Source organism: Maylandia zebra, linkage group LG5, assembly GCF_041146795.1.
Source record: "Maylandia zebra isolate NMK-2024a linkage group LG5, Mzebra_GT3a, whole genome shotgun sequence".
NCBI lineage: Eukaryota > Metazoa > Chordata > Actinopteri > Cichliformes > Cichlidae > Maylandia > Maylandia zebra.
In genome coordinates, this window is record NC_135171.1 from 33,186,673 (window position 1) to 33,199,740 (window position 13,068).

General features: G+C 39.1%; 1 protein-coding gene across 5 annotated transcripts in view; it reads left to right on the plus strand.

Annotated features, from left to right (window-relative positions):
- lactbl1b (lactamase, beta-like 1b) overlaps positions 1-12,256 on the plus strand; it is a 38,374-nt gene extending 26,118 nt beyond the window's left edge. For all 5 annotated transcript variants that reach the window (XM_012918093.3, XM_076884238.1, XM_012918092.3 and 2 more), the window contains 3 exons: positions 6,546-6,793; positions 9,527-9,632; positions 10,348-12,256. In XM_012918093.3, coding sequence (XP_012773547.3) covers positions 6,546-6,793; positions 9,527-9,632; positions 10,348-11,326 — 1,333 coding nt within the window. In that variant the 3' untranslated portion in view covers positions 11,327-12,256. The remainder of the gene's footprint in view (positions 1-6,545; positions 6,794-9,526; positions 9,633-10,347) is intronic.
- The last annotated feature ends 812 nt before the right edge of the window (positions 12,257-13,068 follow it).

The following is a 13,068-nucleotide window of genomic DNA, read 5'->3' on the forward strand; positions in this document are numbered from 1 at the left end:
TTTCTAGCTGCTTGTCTTCTAACAACTTAGCTATTCAAGAGGACCTGGTACTTTTTTATAATCATAGCCTTAGTAGTATTCTAAATTCCCTGGCTCCACAAAAAAACAGAACTGTACTTTTTTCTCGCTCTGCACCCTGGTACACCCCTGAACTCCGGCTACTGAAAGCTAAAGGCCGACAGCTTGAACGTCTCTATAAGAAAACTGGCCTTACTATTCATAAGGATATGTTTAATAACCACGTTCTGTTTTACCAGGAATGTATTAGTCAAACCACATCTGCTTATTACTCTGCTATTGTCTGCTCAAGTGAGAACTCTACCAAGACCCTTTTCTCACTATTCAACTCTTTTAACAGGCCACCTGATTCTCTCCCTGCTCATCTCTATTCATCTAACTTCTGTGATGCTCTAATGCTATTCTTTATTGATAAAATTCATAAAATACACTTAGACCTGGACCCTAATGCTCAATGTAGCTTCTCTGTCCTAACTTCTCCCCCTTCTCACTTCCTCTCTGTTTTTCAACTTCCATCCTTAGCTGATATTGCTGATCTCATCCATAAATCAAAGCCTTCTACCTGCCAGCTCGATCCTATCCCCACTGTCCTCGTCAAAGCCTGCTTACTCCCTCTCCTTCCCCTCATATCTGCTATTATTCACTCTTCACTCACCACTGGAACTGTTCCTGCTTCCTTCAAAGTTGCTGCTATTACCCCAATTCTGAAAAAAACTGGTCTAGATCCCAACAACTTTAATAATTTTCGTCCTATCTCCAATCTACCATTTCTCTCAAAAATCCTTGAAAAAATAGTTGCTTCACAAGTCCATCTTCACCTAACTGATAATAACCTTTACGAACAGTTCCAGTCTGGCTTTCGTCCTCTACATAGCACTGAAACTGCTCTTATAAAAATAACAAACGACCTTCTTATAGCAGCTGATTCTGGTCTCCTCTCCATCCTTATCCTTCTTGATCTGAGTGCAGCTTTTGACACCATCTCTCATCCCATTCTCCTTAGCAGATTAGCTTCTATTGGTCTCTCTCACACTCCACTAGCCTGGTTTAAATCATACCTATCTGACCGCACTCAGTTCATTCAATTAAAATCCTTCACTTCTCAGCTTTCTCCTTTATCCACTGGGGTGCCCCAGGGATCTGTCCTCGGGCCCTTTCTTTTCATCATCTACCTTCTTCCACTCGGACATATTTTTCGTAAATATAATATTCAGTTCCACTGCTACGCCGATGACACCCAGCTCTATCTCTCTACCAAACCTGACTCTACTCTTCCTCCACCCTCCCTCATCCTCTGTCTAGCTGAACTTAATTCTTGGTTCTCCTCCAACTTTCTTAAACTCAACAGCAATAAATCGGAACTTCTTCTGGTTGGCACTAAACGACTGCTATCCAGAATTAACAATTTCTCTCTCACCATCAATAACTCGCTGGTCCCTATCTCTCCCTCTGTGAAAAGCTTGGGTGTCATTCTCGATAGCACATTATCTTTTAACTCACATATCAATAATATTACACGTGCAGCATATTTCCAACTCCGTAACATTAATCGCCTCCGCCCCTTCCTCACACCTCACGCCACCGCCATTCTCATCCATAATCTTGTTATCTCTAGAATTGACTACTGCAACTCATTATTATTTGGCCTTACACAAAAATCTATCAACAAGCTCCAACGTGTCCAGAACTCTGCTGCCCGTATTATTACTAGGACTTCTTCTACCCACCACATCTCCCCAATCCTGAAGCAACTTCACTGGCTCCCGGTCAAATTTCGCATCCATTTTAAAATAATTCTGTATACATTCAAGGCTATTCATTCTCTCTCTCCACCGTACCTCTCTGACTTATTACAGATGAAGCTCCCATCCCGCTGCCTCAGATCTTCATCTTCTCTTTCTCTCTCTGTTCCCTCTGCTCGTCTGATCACAATGGGAGGGAGGGCCTTTAGCTGCTCTGCCCCTCGACTTTGGAATTCCCTACCCCCGGACCTCAGAAATATTAGTTCATTCTCTCTTTTTAAGTCCACCCTCAAAACTCATCTGTTTAAAATTGCCTATTCTTAAATTTCTGTATGTTTTAACTTTTATCTTCTATTTTTATCATTGTGTATATTTCCAGTTTTTATCTGTTGTACAGTGTCCTTGGGTGCTTTGAAAGGCGCTATTTAAATAAAATGTATTATTATTATTATTATTATTTATTTTACTTGAACGTTTTTCATCAGACCTGTTTAATATCTATGCCAGTGCTGAGGGTGAGAAGTTAAAGTTTTACAGCACTTTTAGAATGCTTAATTCAGCTGTACTTAGTAGTAAAAGCAGCTAATCAGATGAGATGATTAGCTAACTTCAATCCACCCATTTTCTTAACCACTTATGAGGGGAAGATGGGGCATATCCCCAACTGTCATAGGTGGAGACACAGGGTGAATCCTGGACAGGCTGTCAGTTTATCACAGCGCTAACTCACAGAGTAACCAATTAATTTGATAAGCAATAATCTTTGGACTATGAAGCTGGAGTACCCTGAGAGAACCCACAAGGGGAGAACCTTCAAAATTGGCATTAACAGCTAAGGATGATGCGAAGATCTACTTCCAAAGCTATCACAATTTATCCTCTTGGGATTTCATCCAAAGGTGGTCACAATTTGTCAGGTTTAACTAAAGTAATTGACCATTTTCCAGAATGCCAGTGTATCTAAAATTGGACTCTAACACTTACCTCAAAAAGAAATAGTCGAACCATGAAAAAGACCTTAGAAATGTTACCTCACTTATTGCTTTAAAGAGGTATAAAGCTGGAGGATTTGAGAAAGACAGATGAGTCAATCAATGAAAGCCTCCAAATCGGACTTTAAGTTGCTAAGCTGGCGTCCTTCGTTTTAACTATAGAAATGTCAAAGGTCTTTCATCAGACCCTCTTTGCCCAATACATGCTGTAATCTGAAACCCCAGTGTTCAAGTTTGTAAAGCAGTCTTTCTCTTAAAAACCCAATGCTAGAAAAATCATTACATGATAAAAGGTTATTGTCTCACACTTAAGAAGTTTTCTCTTTATTTACATAACAAAGCCCAATTTTTAGTTATCACTCAGTTAGAAAAATACTAAGAGCTAGTCGAATACACAAGTACAGTTTATTTTCTAATGAATTACCAGAAATGTATTTAAAATCAGTGTACACCCATGCTTTCCACTGAGCCAAATTGCTCTTCAGTTTTGTGGACTTCTTCTATCCACAGTTTCAAAAAATTAACCCACATTGAAACGAAATACCAAAAGATGTGAAAAAACTCTAATTGCAAGATGTCTTAAAGTTGAGAGTGTACAAAAAGATCAGTGATCAAGTAGAAATGAGTGAAAACACAGATGCAACGGTAATCAGGTGGTACAAAATAAGCCACAGTGCGACTAATCAAAGCTGAAGACGCCGTCTTCCTAAAATGACACCACAGACAGTGCAATCTGTAGCTCGACAGGCAGTGCTTTAGATTTGGCACGGCAGTCACCAGTGGAAATCAGAGTTTCTGTGACAGCTTAGATAGTGTGAAGAAAAATGCGTAACTCCGACCTGCATGTAATAAATCTCAGTTGGTCTTTTGCACACAACTTCATGCGTTTTCTAAAGAAGTTTGATAAGTTAATCATATTAAATTAAATTAAATAAAAATTATTTTTTAATAAAAAAAATATTTGGTTGTTTGTTTGTTTTTATGGGTGACACCAAGAAAAAATGGGGCTCACACTGTGAACTACCTCAGTGAATGCGTAGCACGGACAGTGTAGAATGGAGGTAGGAGTGTGATCATATATAGCAATGCAAAAGTTACTGAGAAAAAGACGTATATAGATTGCACCGCCGTGGAGTGTGTGAGGAGGACCCAGGAGCAGACACAGGCAAGGAGACAGACTGTTCCAACAAAAGGCGAGCCTTTATTTCAGGCTAATATACGTGGAACATAAAAGAAAGTGAAAACAAACTAGAGCCCAAAAAGACTGAGAAACTCTGACTTCACAAAGAAAACTATGAATCAACTATGGTGCTAAGACTAAGGCTATGAACTAACAAGGAAGCTATGATGACGGTGACTACTATGACTGTGAACTATGACATTAACTATGATCTTTGAACTGTGACTTGACATGGGAAAAATAGCACGATCCGACAAAGACTGAAGGGAAACACACAGACTAAGTACACACAAGGGGTGATCATGGGAAGTGGAAACACATGAGGAAACAGCCGGCACAATAAATCATAATGACACGATAGGGAAAGTGTAAACTAAGCACATAGAACATGGAAACAAGACTTTAAAAATAAACAGGAAACATGACGGGACGGGACGCAGACAAGAAACATGGTTGACAATATGAACCACACAGACATGAAATATGACAGCTTAAGATATGAACCAACAAGAAAGGCCTAACCACAGGGGGCGAACACACAAATGGCTCTAAAAAGCAAAGAACTAAAACAGAGCAATTTAGGATGTAATATCTAAATTAACTTAACATAAACAATGAATAGCAAAGTACAAGGAAAATCAGATCCTAATTAATTATAGCAACAACCAGAATTTAACATATCTTCAATAACATACGTCAAAAATAAAAACTGAACTCAAAATGCTGGGTCACAGACCCAGCCCGTGACAGATGCACTGGTTTACTGAAGAGACCCAAGAAAAAAAGATACGTGATAAAGCACAAGGGCAAACTAAAATCAAAGAAGAAAAACTGGAAAGAAAAATAAAAGATGGTTAAAAAAATTGACCTTTTTTCAGTTGTTCAGATTTGAGGACGAGTTTGGTCTAAACAAACAGTGATAGTTGGGGATGGATATGAGAAAAAATAACTAAAATAATGCCACTGAAAATGTTGTTGTCTCACCAACATAATACTGCACTGAATATCCTACTACCAGTGGAATTACTGGACTACTTCATGAATCAAAGGAGATTACAACAGAGGACACATAATAAATAATTTCAGAATACAGCATTAGAAAATGTTATACTCTACTCCTAAAATAATTACCTTACCTTACCCTTTGTTATCTCTCTGTGTACTCCAGAGAGATAACAAAGGGTAAGTCTGAAAGAATGCTGCAAATTCCTTGAATGAATCCTTAAAAAGAATGCCAAGAATTTCAAAAAGGTTCCAAGGACTCTACATAAGAGGTCAACCTCAATTACAACATTAAATCTTCCTTATACATTAATAATAAAAAATCTATAATAAATAGTGTAGATTTCCAGTAGATAAATGGGTGCTTTATCACTTTTCTCTCCTTCATAACTCGCTGTCATCTTGCTTTCTCCCTCTGCTGCTCTTGCACACTGTGTCCATCACCATTATTTGGCTATGATCATGGTGCTGAAGAAGATTTTGTACCTTTGGCAGCATCTGCCTGAAGGGACAGATTTCCTTTTTCTTTGAGCCCCTGTTTTCTCCAATTATGTTTTGCACTTTATGTATTTTGGCACTTTATTTTTTATTTTTTTTGTTTGTTGTTTTGTTTTTAGGTATGAGGTTCAAGGAAATAAGCCCCAAATATGGAGAATTTAAATTTTTTCAACAGGCTGTTTTGGCTTTAACACCACTTCACTGACTGGATAAATTTGTATTAGTGTACTTTGAAGTATAGTTTGTTTAATTAACAGTTAGATTTTCTTAAACTATTAACTATTTAAACCAACTATTTTATTATATTATTATCAGTATGACCAAAGTCATTAAAACATCTCAGTCAGAATATACTTTAAATTGCAAATTCATTTCAGGAATTTATTAAATAAAATCCCAAACCCACATATCAGTGTAAATGAATTCAAAATTCAAACTTCTGTGCACAGCTTGGACTGATCAGTCGGTTTTTGAAAGGATAGCTCAACATTTTGGAAAAAAAAGTTTAGTCACTCCTTATCCACACAAGGAGTGATTTGCTCATGGCACATCACTTTGTGGTTGATGGTTGGCTGCTTGCAAAAATTCCAGTCTCCAGTTGCCTAGATAACCCTCTAGGTTACCCTGTTTACCCTACCCTGTCAATAAAATGCATCCTGCACTCTCGTTAGTATTTGCCTTAGTTATTCGCCTCAAAGCTTAGAAAAGCCTTCTACACAGGCAGTTTCAGCAAAAAAGAACAAAGAATAATAAGCTAAATCCACACCTGAATAGCTGCTTTAATAGTAACAATCCATATAAATTTCACTCAGTAATAAACTGAATTTGATAACTGGGATTGGCACCAGCTCCCCCACAGCCCTGAATTGGATAAGCAGAAGAAAATGGATGGATGGGTGATACTGCAGCAAATGCAGAATATAGCAGTTATTGCATGTTCATCCTGGGGGAATGTTTAGTGTCGCTATCTTAAAAAAAAAACAAGAAAACCTGAATATAAGCTAGGGAAGGGAAAAGGAAACCAAGGAGGAATACAAACAATATGCCTCAGTGTGTGATTAAAAAAACCTTTTCAACCTTAGCTATCATATTGCTTTGTTATCTCTCTTTTAGAATTGCAAGTTTATCAAAACTTTTTCCAACGCTGATGCTGTACAAGCTGTGGGAGGACGGGAAGATTGGCTCTCTTGATGACCCTCTGGAGAAATATGTGGAGAACTTCACCATCAAAAACCCTCTGGGGAAGATGCGAGACTCCGAGTTGAAATATGTGACAGATGGCCTGATATTTCTCGACAGTGGAGAAGTTCAGATCCGCTCATCTTCAGTCACTCTACGGAGGATGGCTAGCCAGCTCTCGGGTACATATTTATACTATATCCCTATGACCTTAAAATAACACTGAATTTTAGCCTTTTCTTGTTAAAAGAAAACAAAATGCTTCAGCAAAGCGGCAGTTGACTTTTGGGTTTGCATGAAAAAGCTTTTTGTCAGCCAATAAACAGAAGTTTATAAATCACAAATTTATCTGTATCTATAATTCATGTGTTAAATATCTGATTGAACTTTAAATAATTTCAACCAGCTACTATTGTGATACCAAAACAGCCCTGACCTGCCACGGCATGGACTCTTCTAGACCCCTGAAAATGTGATGTGGTATTTGGCACGAAAATGTTAGCAACAGATCATTGAGGGTGCTGCAAGCTCTGAGTGGGGCCTCCGTGGGCTGGACTTGTTTGTCCAGCACATCGTACAGATGCTCCATTGGACTGACACCTGGGGAATTTGGAGACCAAGTCAACACCTCAAACTCATTGTTGTGCTTCTCAAACCTTTCCTAAACCATTTTTGCTTCATGGCAGGGGCACGTTATCCTAGTCAAAGCAGCCACAGCTAGATACCACACCTTTCTATTAGAACTAGCATGAACTTTTCAGCAATTTAAGCTAAAGTAGCTCGTCTGTTGGATCAGGCAACAGGTGACAGTTTTTGTTCCCGATGTGTGTTAATGGACCTTGGCCCCTCATGAACCTGTCGCTGGTTCACCACTGTTCCTTCCTTGGATCAATTTTGATGGTTTTATAGGTGCCCGGAACCAGCCATCACAATTTCACTCGCAATCCTTTCAGTTACATATTTTTGCTGCTTCTAACACATCAACTCTTAGGACAAAATATTCACTTACTCCCTAATATCTTCCACCCACTAACAGGTGATGAAGAGATAATTAGTGTTATTCACTTCGCCTGTCAGTGGTCATAATGTTATGCCTGATTAGCATATACATGACTGTATGGTTTTCCATACCGGCCTAATAAGGAGGCTGATTTTGCCAGTGGTCCAACTTGCAGAAATATTGTCTCGCCCTCTCCTTTGAGAGAATGTTTATCAAAGGTCTGCTGTTCTTTTTCTATCTCTCTTCCGCCTCTTCCAGTTTCCAGTTATTCCAGTGTTGTTCGTGCAGTTGACCTTTTATTATCCCAGGAGATTTGGTGGCAGACAAAATTGCACAGTGAAAGTGAAGCTTCTCGGGAACCATTCTAAATGCACTGTTCAACAGCCTATCAAAAATATCAGAAAAACAAAATGAGACCAACTTTGAGAGTATGTGCCTCAAGAAACAAGTTTTTGATGGAAAACCTCTTGAGATAATTTCCTTTCAGAGGAAGAAAGAATCCCAAGAGCCATTAGCTTGCAGTTAACATCAAAAGCTAAAGCAAAGAAAATTAGCTGTTGCCACTTCAAGGTTGAATTTATAATCAAGCTGGAACAATAGAAGGGAACAAAGAGACGAAAGAGGTTTCTAGGAAAGCTCTTGCTACATGCTTGATTCCTGCGACAATATCCATTTATTTATTTGGCAATAATATTTCTGGAGACTAATGATGCTTTATGGATCGATTTTGAGCTGAAGCAAATGATTCATGAACTGATGAGCCAAGTGGCAGTAAACCTACTATTACTGTGTCACAATGAAGAATTTGGTGCTTTTCCACAGCACAATAAATTCAGTCCGTCTGGATTTTGAAGAGTGGTTCAGACCCCTCAGTAATATGAAGGTGTCTTTAGAAAGTTGCCAATTTTCTGACATATTCTGACAAACAATTAATGAATGAAGGACAAAAACAATGTAGCTGGTTTGACCTCCCTTTTTATGGCGGAGGCGATCGTAGCTCAAGAGTTGGGAGTTCGCCTTGTAATAGGGAGGCTGCCGGTTTGAGACTCGGCTCCGACAGTCTTGATCGTTGTGTCCTTGGGCAAGACACTTCACCCGTTGCCTACTGGTGGTGGTCAGAGGGCCCGGTGGCGCCAGTGTCCGGCAGCCTCGCCTCTGTCAGTGCGCCCCAGGGTGGCTGTGGTTACAATGTAGCTTGCTATCACCAGTGTGTGAATGTGTGTGTGAATGGGTGGATGTGTAAAGCACTTTGGGGTCCTTAGGGACTAGTAAGGCGCTATACAAATACAGACCATTTACCATTTTGTCATTTAAAGCCATTTAAAATCCCTTCCTACTGTTCTTCTAATTTAATCTTAAACATCTATGATCTTTTCACTTTCATTGATATGCATAAGTAAAGCAGACATTTAAAGGCACTTGCACTACTTGCAGTAAAAAAAAAATCCAACCCTCAGGTGCTGTTTAGACTTGTAACATTTATTCAGATAAGACTTCAGATAAGAGTTGCAATGAACATGCCTAAGCAGGAAACGGTTTATCTGAAGAAGTTTTCAATAAGTAACGCTTCTGTCTGTGTAAAGAATTAAAATATGAGACGCTCATCTATTGCAAGGAAGGATAATAGGTCTTTAAATATCCAACCATGTCTCACAATTTGTCAACAAGTCAGAGTGGCTGAACATCATAAACCTTTATAGACAACTGGTCAAATATATCACGTACAAAGAAAGTGCTGTTATAAGGTAAATGAAATAACTATTAGAGTGAAATATAAAGTGATGATATGTGTTTGAGAAGGCTAAAGTATACTAATGCAATTCACCCTTTGTTTTTGTTTTTTTATTTACAAATTTTACTTTTCATTTTATTTATTTTTTTAAATTTAACACTGTTTTGCTGTTGTTTAATCCAGGCCTGCCCAGGAGGCTCCGAGCTACAAATTTGCTTTGGAAAGGAAAAACTCAATCTGCAATCAATCTTCTACAAGATGATGTCCTCGTCGCGGATCCAGGCACCAAGTATGATTTCTTTCATTGTGGTGACATCAGTGTTTTCATGGGGAAATTCTAACCAAGCAAATAAGTGTTCCTGCAGTGTACAAATATTATTCTGTTACTTATTTCTTACATTAGAACTACATTCTGCTTCGTAATGACAAAAACTGTAATTACAATAATCCCTCTTGATGCTACTTAGATTTTACCTGGGGAGGATGTATAATTAAATGTCAAGTTTAATTAGCTCAGGTCTTTCCACATACTGTACCTGTCTCTACATATTACACTGATTAGTAAAATATTTGACCTTTGAGTAAACAAGTGTTTTCAAGTGATATTTTAATATCTCCAGCACCACATTGTGTTTGTATTAAACCTGCAGGGACCTGAGCTCAACTAAGAAATAGTCCATCAAATATGATTTGGAAGCAACGTGTCATTTTTATTCTTTAATATTTGTCCCGATGAAACAAACAAGAGTTAATATTTGAGTAAATCGGTCTTTAACCTGCTAGCTCCATACTGCAAAGTCTCTGTGATGTTGTACTGCACCCCCAAGGGAGCAGTCTATATTGCGTTCTCTGCTAGTGAATGGGATTTTTATGTGCTAGGCTTCCTGCATTTTCTGTCCAAAGAGCGCGCTCACTTAAATTACATGGAATATTTCAAGTATGGTGATATTTAAACGTGAATTATCATGTATTCTTCTTCATTCTTTTTATATTTGTTCTTGCAGATGTCACTACAGTAACCTTGCCTTCTCACTACTCGCTCATGTGATGGCAGAGCGAGTGGCCGGAGTTGACTACCAGCGATGGATCACAGAGAACATCCTGGACCGGCTGGGGATGGAAGACACCAGCTTTGACCTCACCCCAGGGATGCAGAGCCAATTGGCTGTTGGAGTGTACTCAAATGGAAAACCAGCCCCACTCTATGACCTCGGCTGGTATCGGCCTTCTGGTCAGATGTTCTCAACAGCTGCAGATTTGGCCAAGCTTGCCATGATGCTGCTGGGTGCGTATCATCGCAAGCTGCTGGAGCCAGACTCTTTGAAGATTATGCTGACCCCACTCTTTAGGTGCGATAAGGATTATTTTGCTAACCGTACTGGAACGCCATGGGAGGTGAATGAGCTGATGGGCTATGAACTGTTGCGTAAAGATGGGGATTTGGATGGCTACTCTGCCACTTTTTCTCTGGTTCCCAGACTGAAGCTTGGCCTAGTGGTGCTAATGGCAGGCAGCCGATCTCAGAAACAGGATGTGGTCACAAAGGCCTACAACCACATTGTCCCAGCCATAGAGAGAGCCTTCAGGGAGGCCAAAAAGGTCCTTGTTGCTCCTCCAAACCCTGATCATTACATTGGATTTTTCACTTACAGCAACATCACTTTCTATGAGATCAAAGTAGGGCCAGACGGAGTCCTTATCATGCAGCAGTTTGGTCCTCAGATTGAAGAGCTCATACCAGAGAAGTACAGGACAATAAAACTTAACTACCTGGTTGATCGTGTGTTTAAAGTGGTGTTTGAAAAAGAGTACCCCTGTGTTTTGCGAGTCGGCACCGCTTCAGTGTCCCTGGAAGCTCAAGATGGCCAATTATTTAACTTCTACGTGTTTAATAAGCAGGGTTTATCTCCAGGTTTTGATGCACCAGGGCTGAACACATATAACGTGGTCAGAATACCCCGTAGGCCATCCTTCTCCAGCTGAATTGCAACCGTGTTGTGGCCTAAAGACAAACGTTGTGTCCTTGGGATGTGTAAGGGGATGTAAATAGACATTATAAAATATCAAAAGACTGAAGTGAGATGTTGCGATTATTCTAGAGGTCAAAGACATGATATTGCTTTTGATATACAGAGAGCACAGATAAGCATGACATGTTCATCCAGCTGTATAATGTCCTTCAGAGAAAATGTATTAAATTCACTTCTGAACAATGCATATGAATATCCTTCTCACGCTGGCCCTTCATTACACTTGAGAACTAAACAATTCGCACTGTGGTGGGAGTGCTTGTGTTTTTTTCCTGTGCTTCATTTGAATTTCACATCGTAGTGTCTTTCTTTTCTTGAGTTTTCATCAGACAGAACTGGAGAACAACTCTTATTGTGGCCATTTACATGAAGAGTTACATTCATTCTATATTCAACTCTTAAACTGTGATTGAAGTTGGATGAAATATGTCACTCATACATATTCATCTTTCTCTGGAAAACAATGTGTTTGTGTTACTTTACTCATGGCAGGTAGAAGTAGAACATTTAAATGGCAAACTGGAATGTCACCTATTAAATAGGTATATTGCCACAGATTTGAAACTGCTGGGTTAAAAGCAACAAACAAGCACCGACATGTCACTAAGGTACAAATTGTTTTTGCTCCACAATAAGAGGCGATTAAGGACAGGAACACTTCTGGGTGCCTGTGTGACTCTTTTCTGTATAATCCCTGAAAATGGACTCATTCATACCGACCTCTAACACCAATATGAATATGAATACTCCACTCTGAATGCTGCGAGAAGATAACACATTCAAGAGAACAAAAGTAACGTATAATGCAAAGGCCGATATTTTGTTTTGTATTAGACAGCATGTCTGAGAATTTTATGGAAATAAAATCTGTATTGAAAATGTTGTTTAGTGTTCAAGCATCCAGTCCAATGAGTGAAAGTGAGCGAATGTGAATGCAAATCTCCCTACTGTATCCATTTCATCCTGCTGTGGCTTGCAGAACTGCCATTCTGCTATTCAATTCAATGTTGTCACAGCTGACTGATTAAAGCTTATTCTGATCAATAGTGGAAAGCATAAAATATAATTTGACTCGTGCGGTGTAGTGGAAAATTAAAACAAAAAACAAAAAAACAAAACACGTATTATACCATGCATCAATTCTCAACCATTGCTCAAAGGATTGGCCAATATGCTGAAAATTCTCAACCATAATAACAGCTGTCAGTATATTTAGAGGTGTGTGTGTGTGTGTGTGTGTGTGTGTGTGTGTGTGTGTGTGTGTGTGTGTGCGTGTATGCAGTGCCCCTGCTTCAACAGTAATCATTCATAACAAAAAAGTGTAGAAAACCACCTGCTGGAAAGCCAACAGCGAGGCCAATGGGCCTAAAAGAGATAACTGGTTCAAGGATACCTAAATAATAAGCAAAAAGGTAAGAATAACATATTCTATTGCTAAGTGAGGTGGGTATACAGCCTGTAATATGTGGTGGGATTGGTGAAGACTACCACATATTTAGGCCAGCAACACAAGGGCAGTAGGACAACTTACTAGTGACTCTAAAGACACAATACATTCAACCAGTCAATCTGTCCTAGCTTATTATTTTGATTCAAACCACACTAGGTCTATAAACTCTTGTGGAAAAAGACATTTCATAATGCAATCACGGTGATGAATAAACTCTTCAGTTTCATGGTTCCGTAATCAAAATG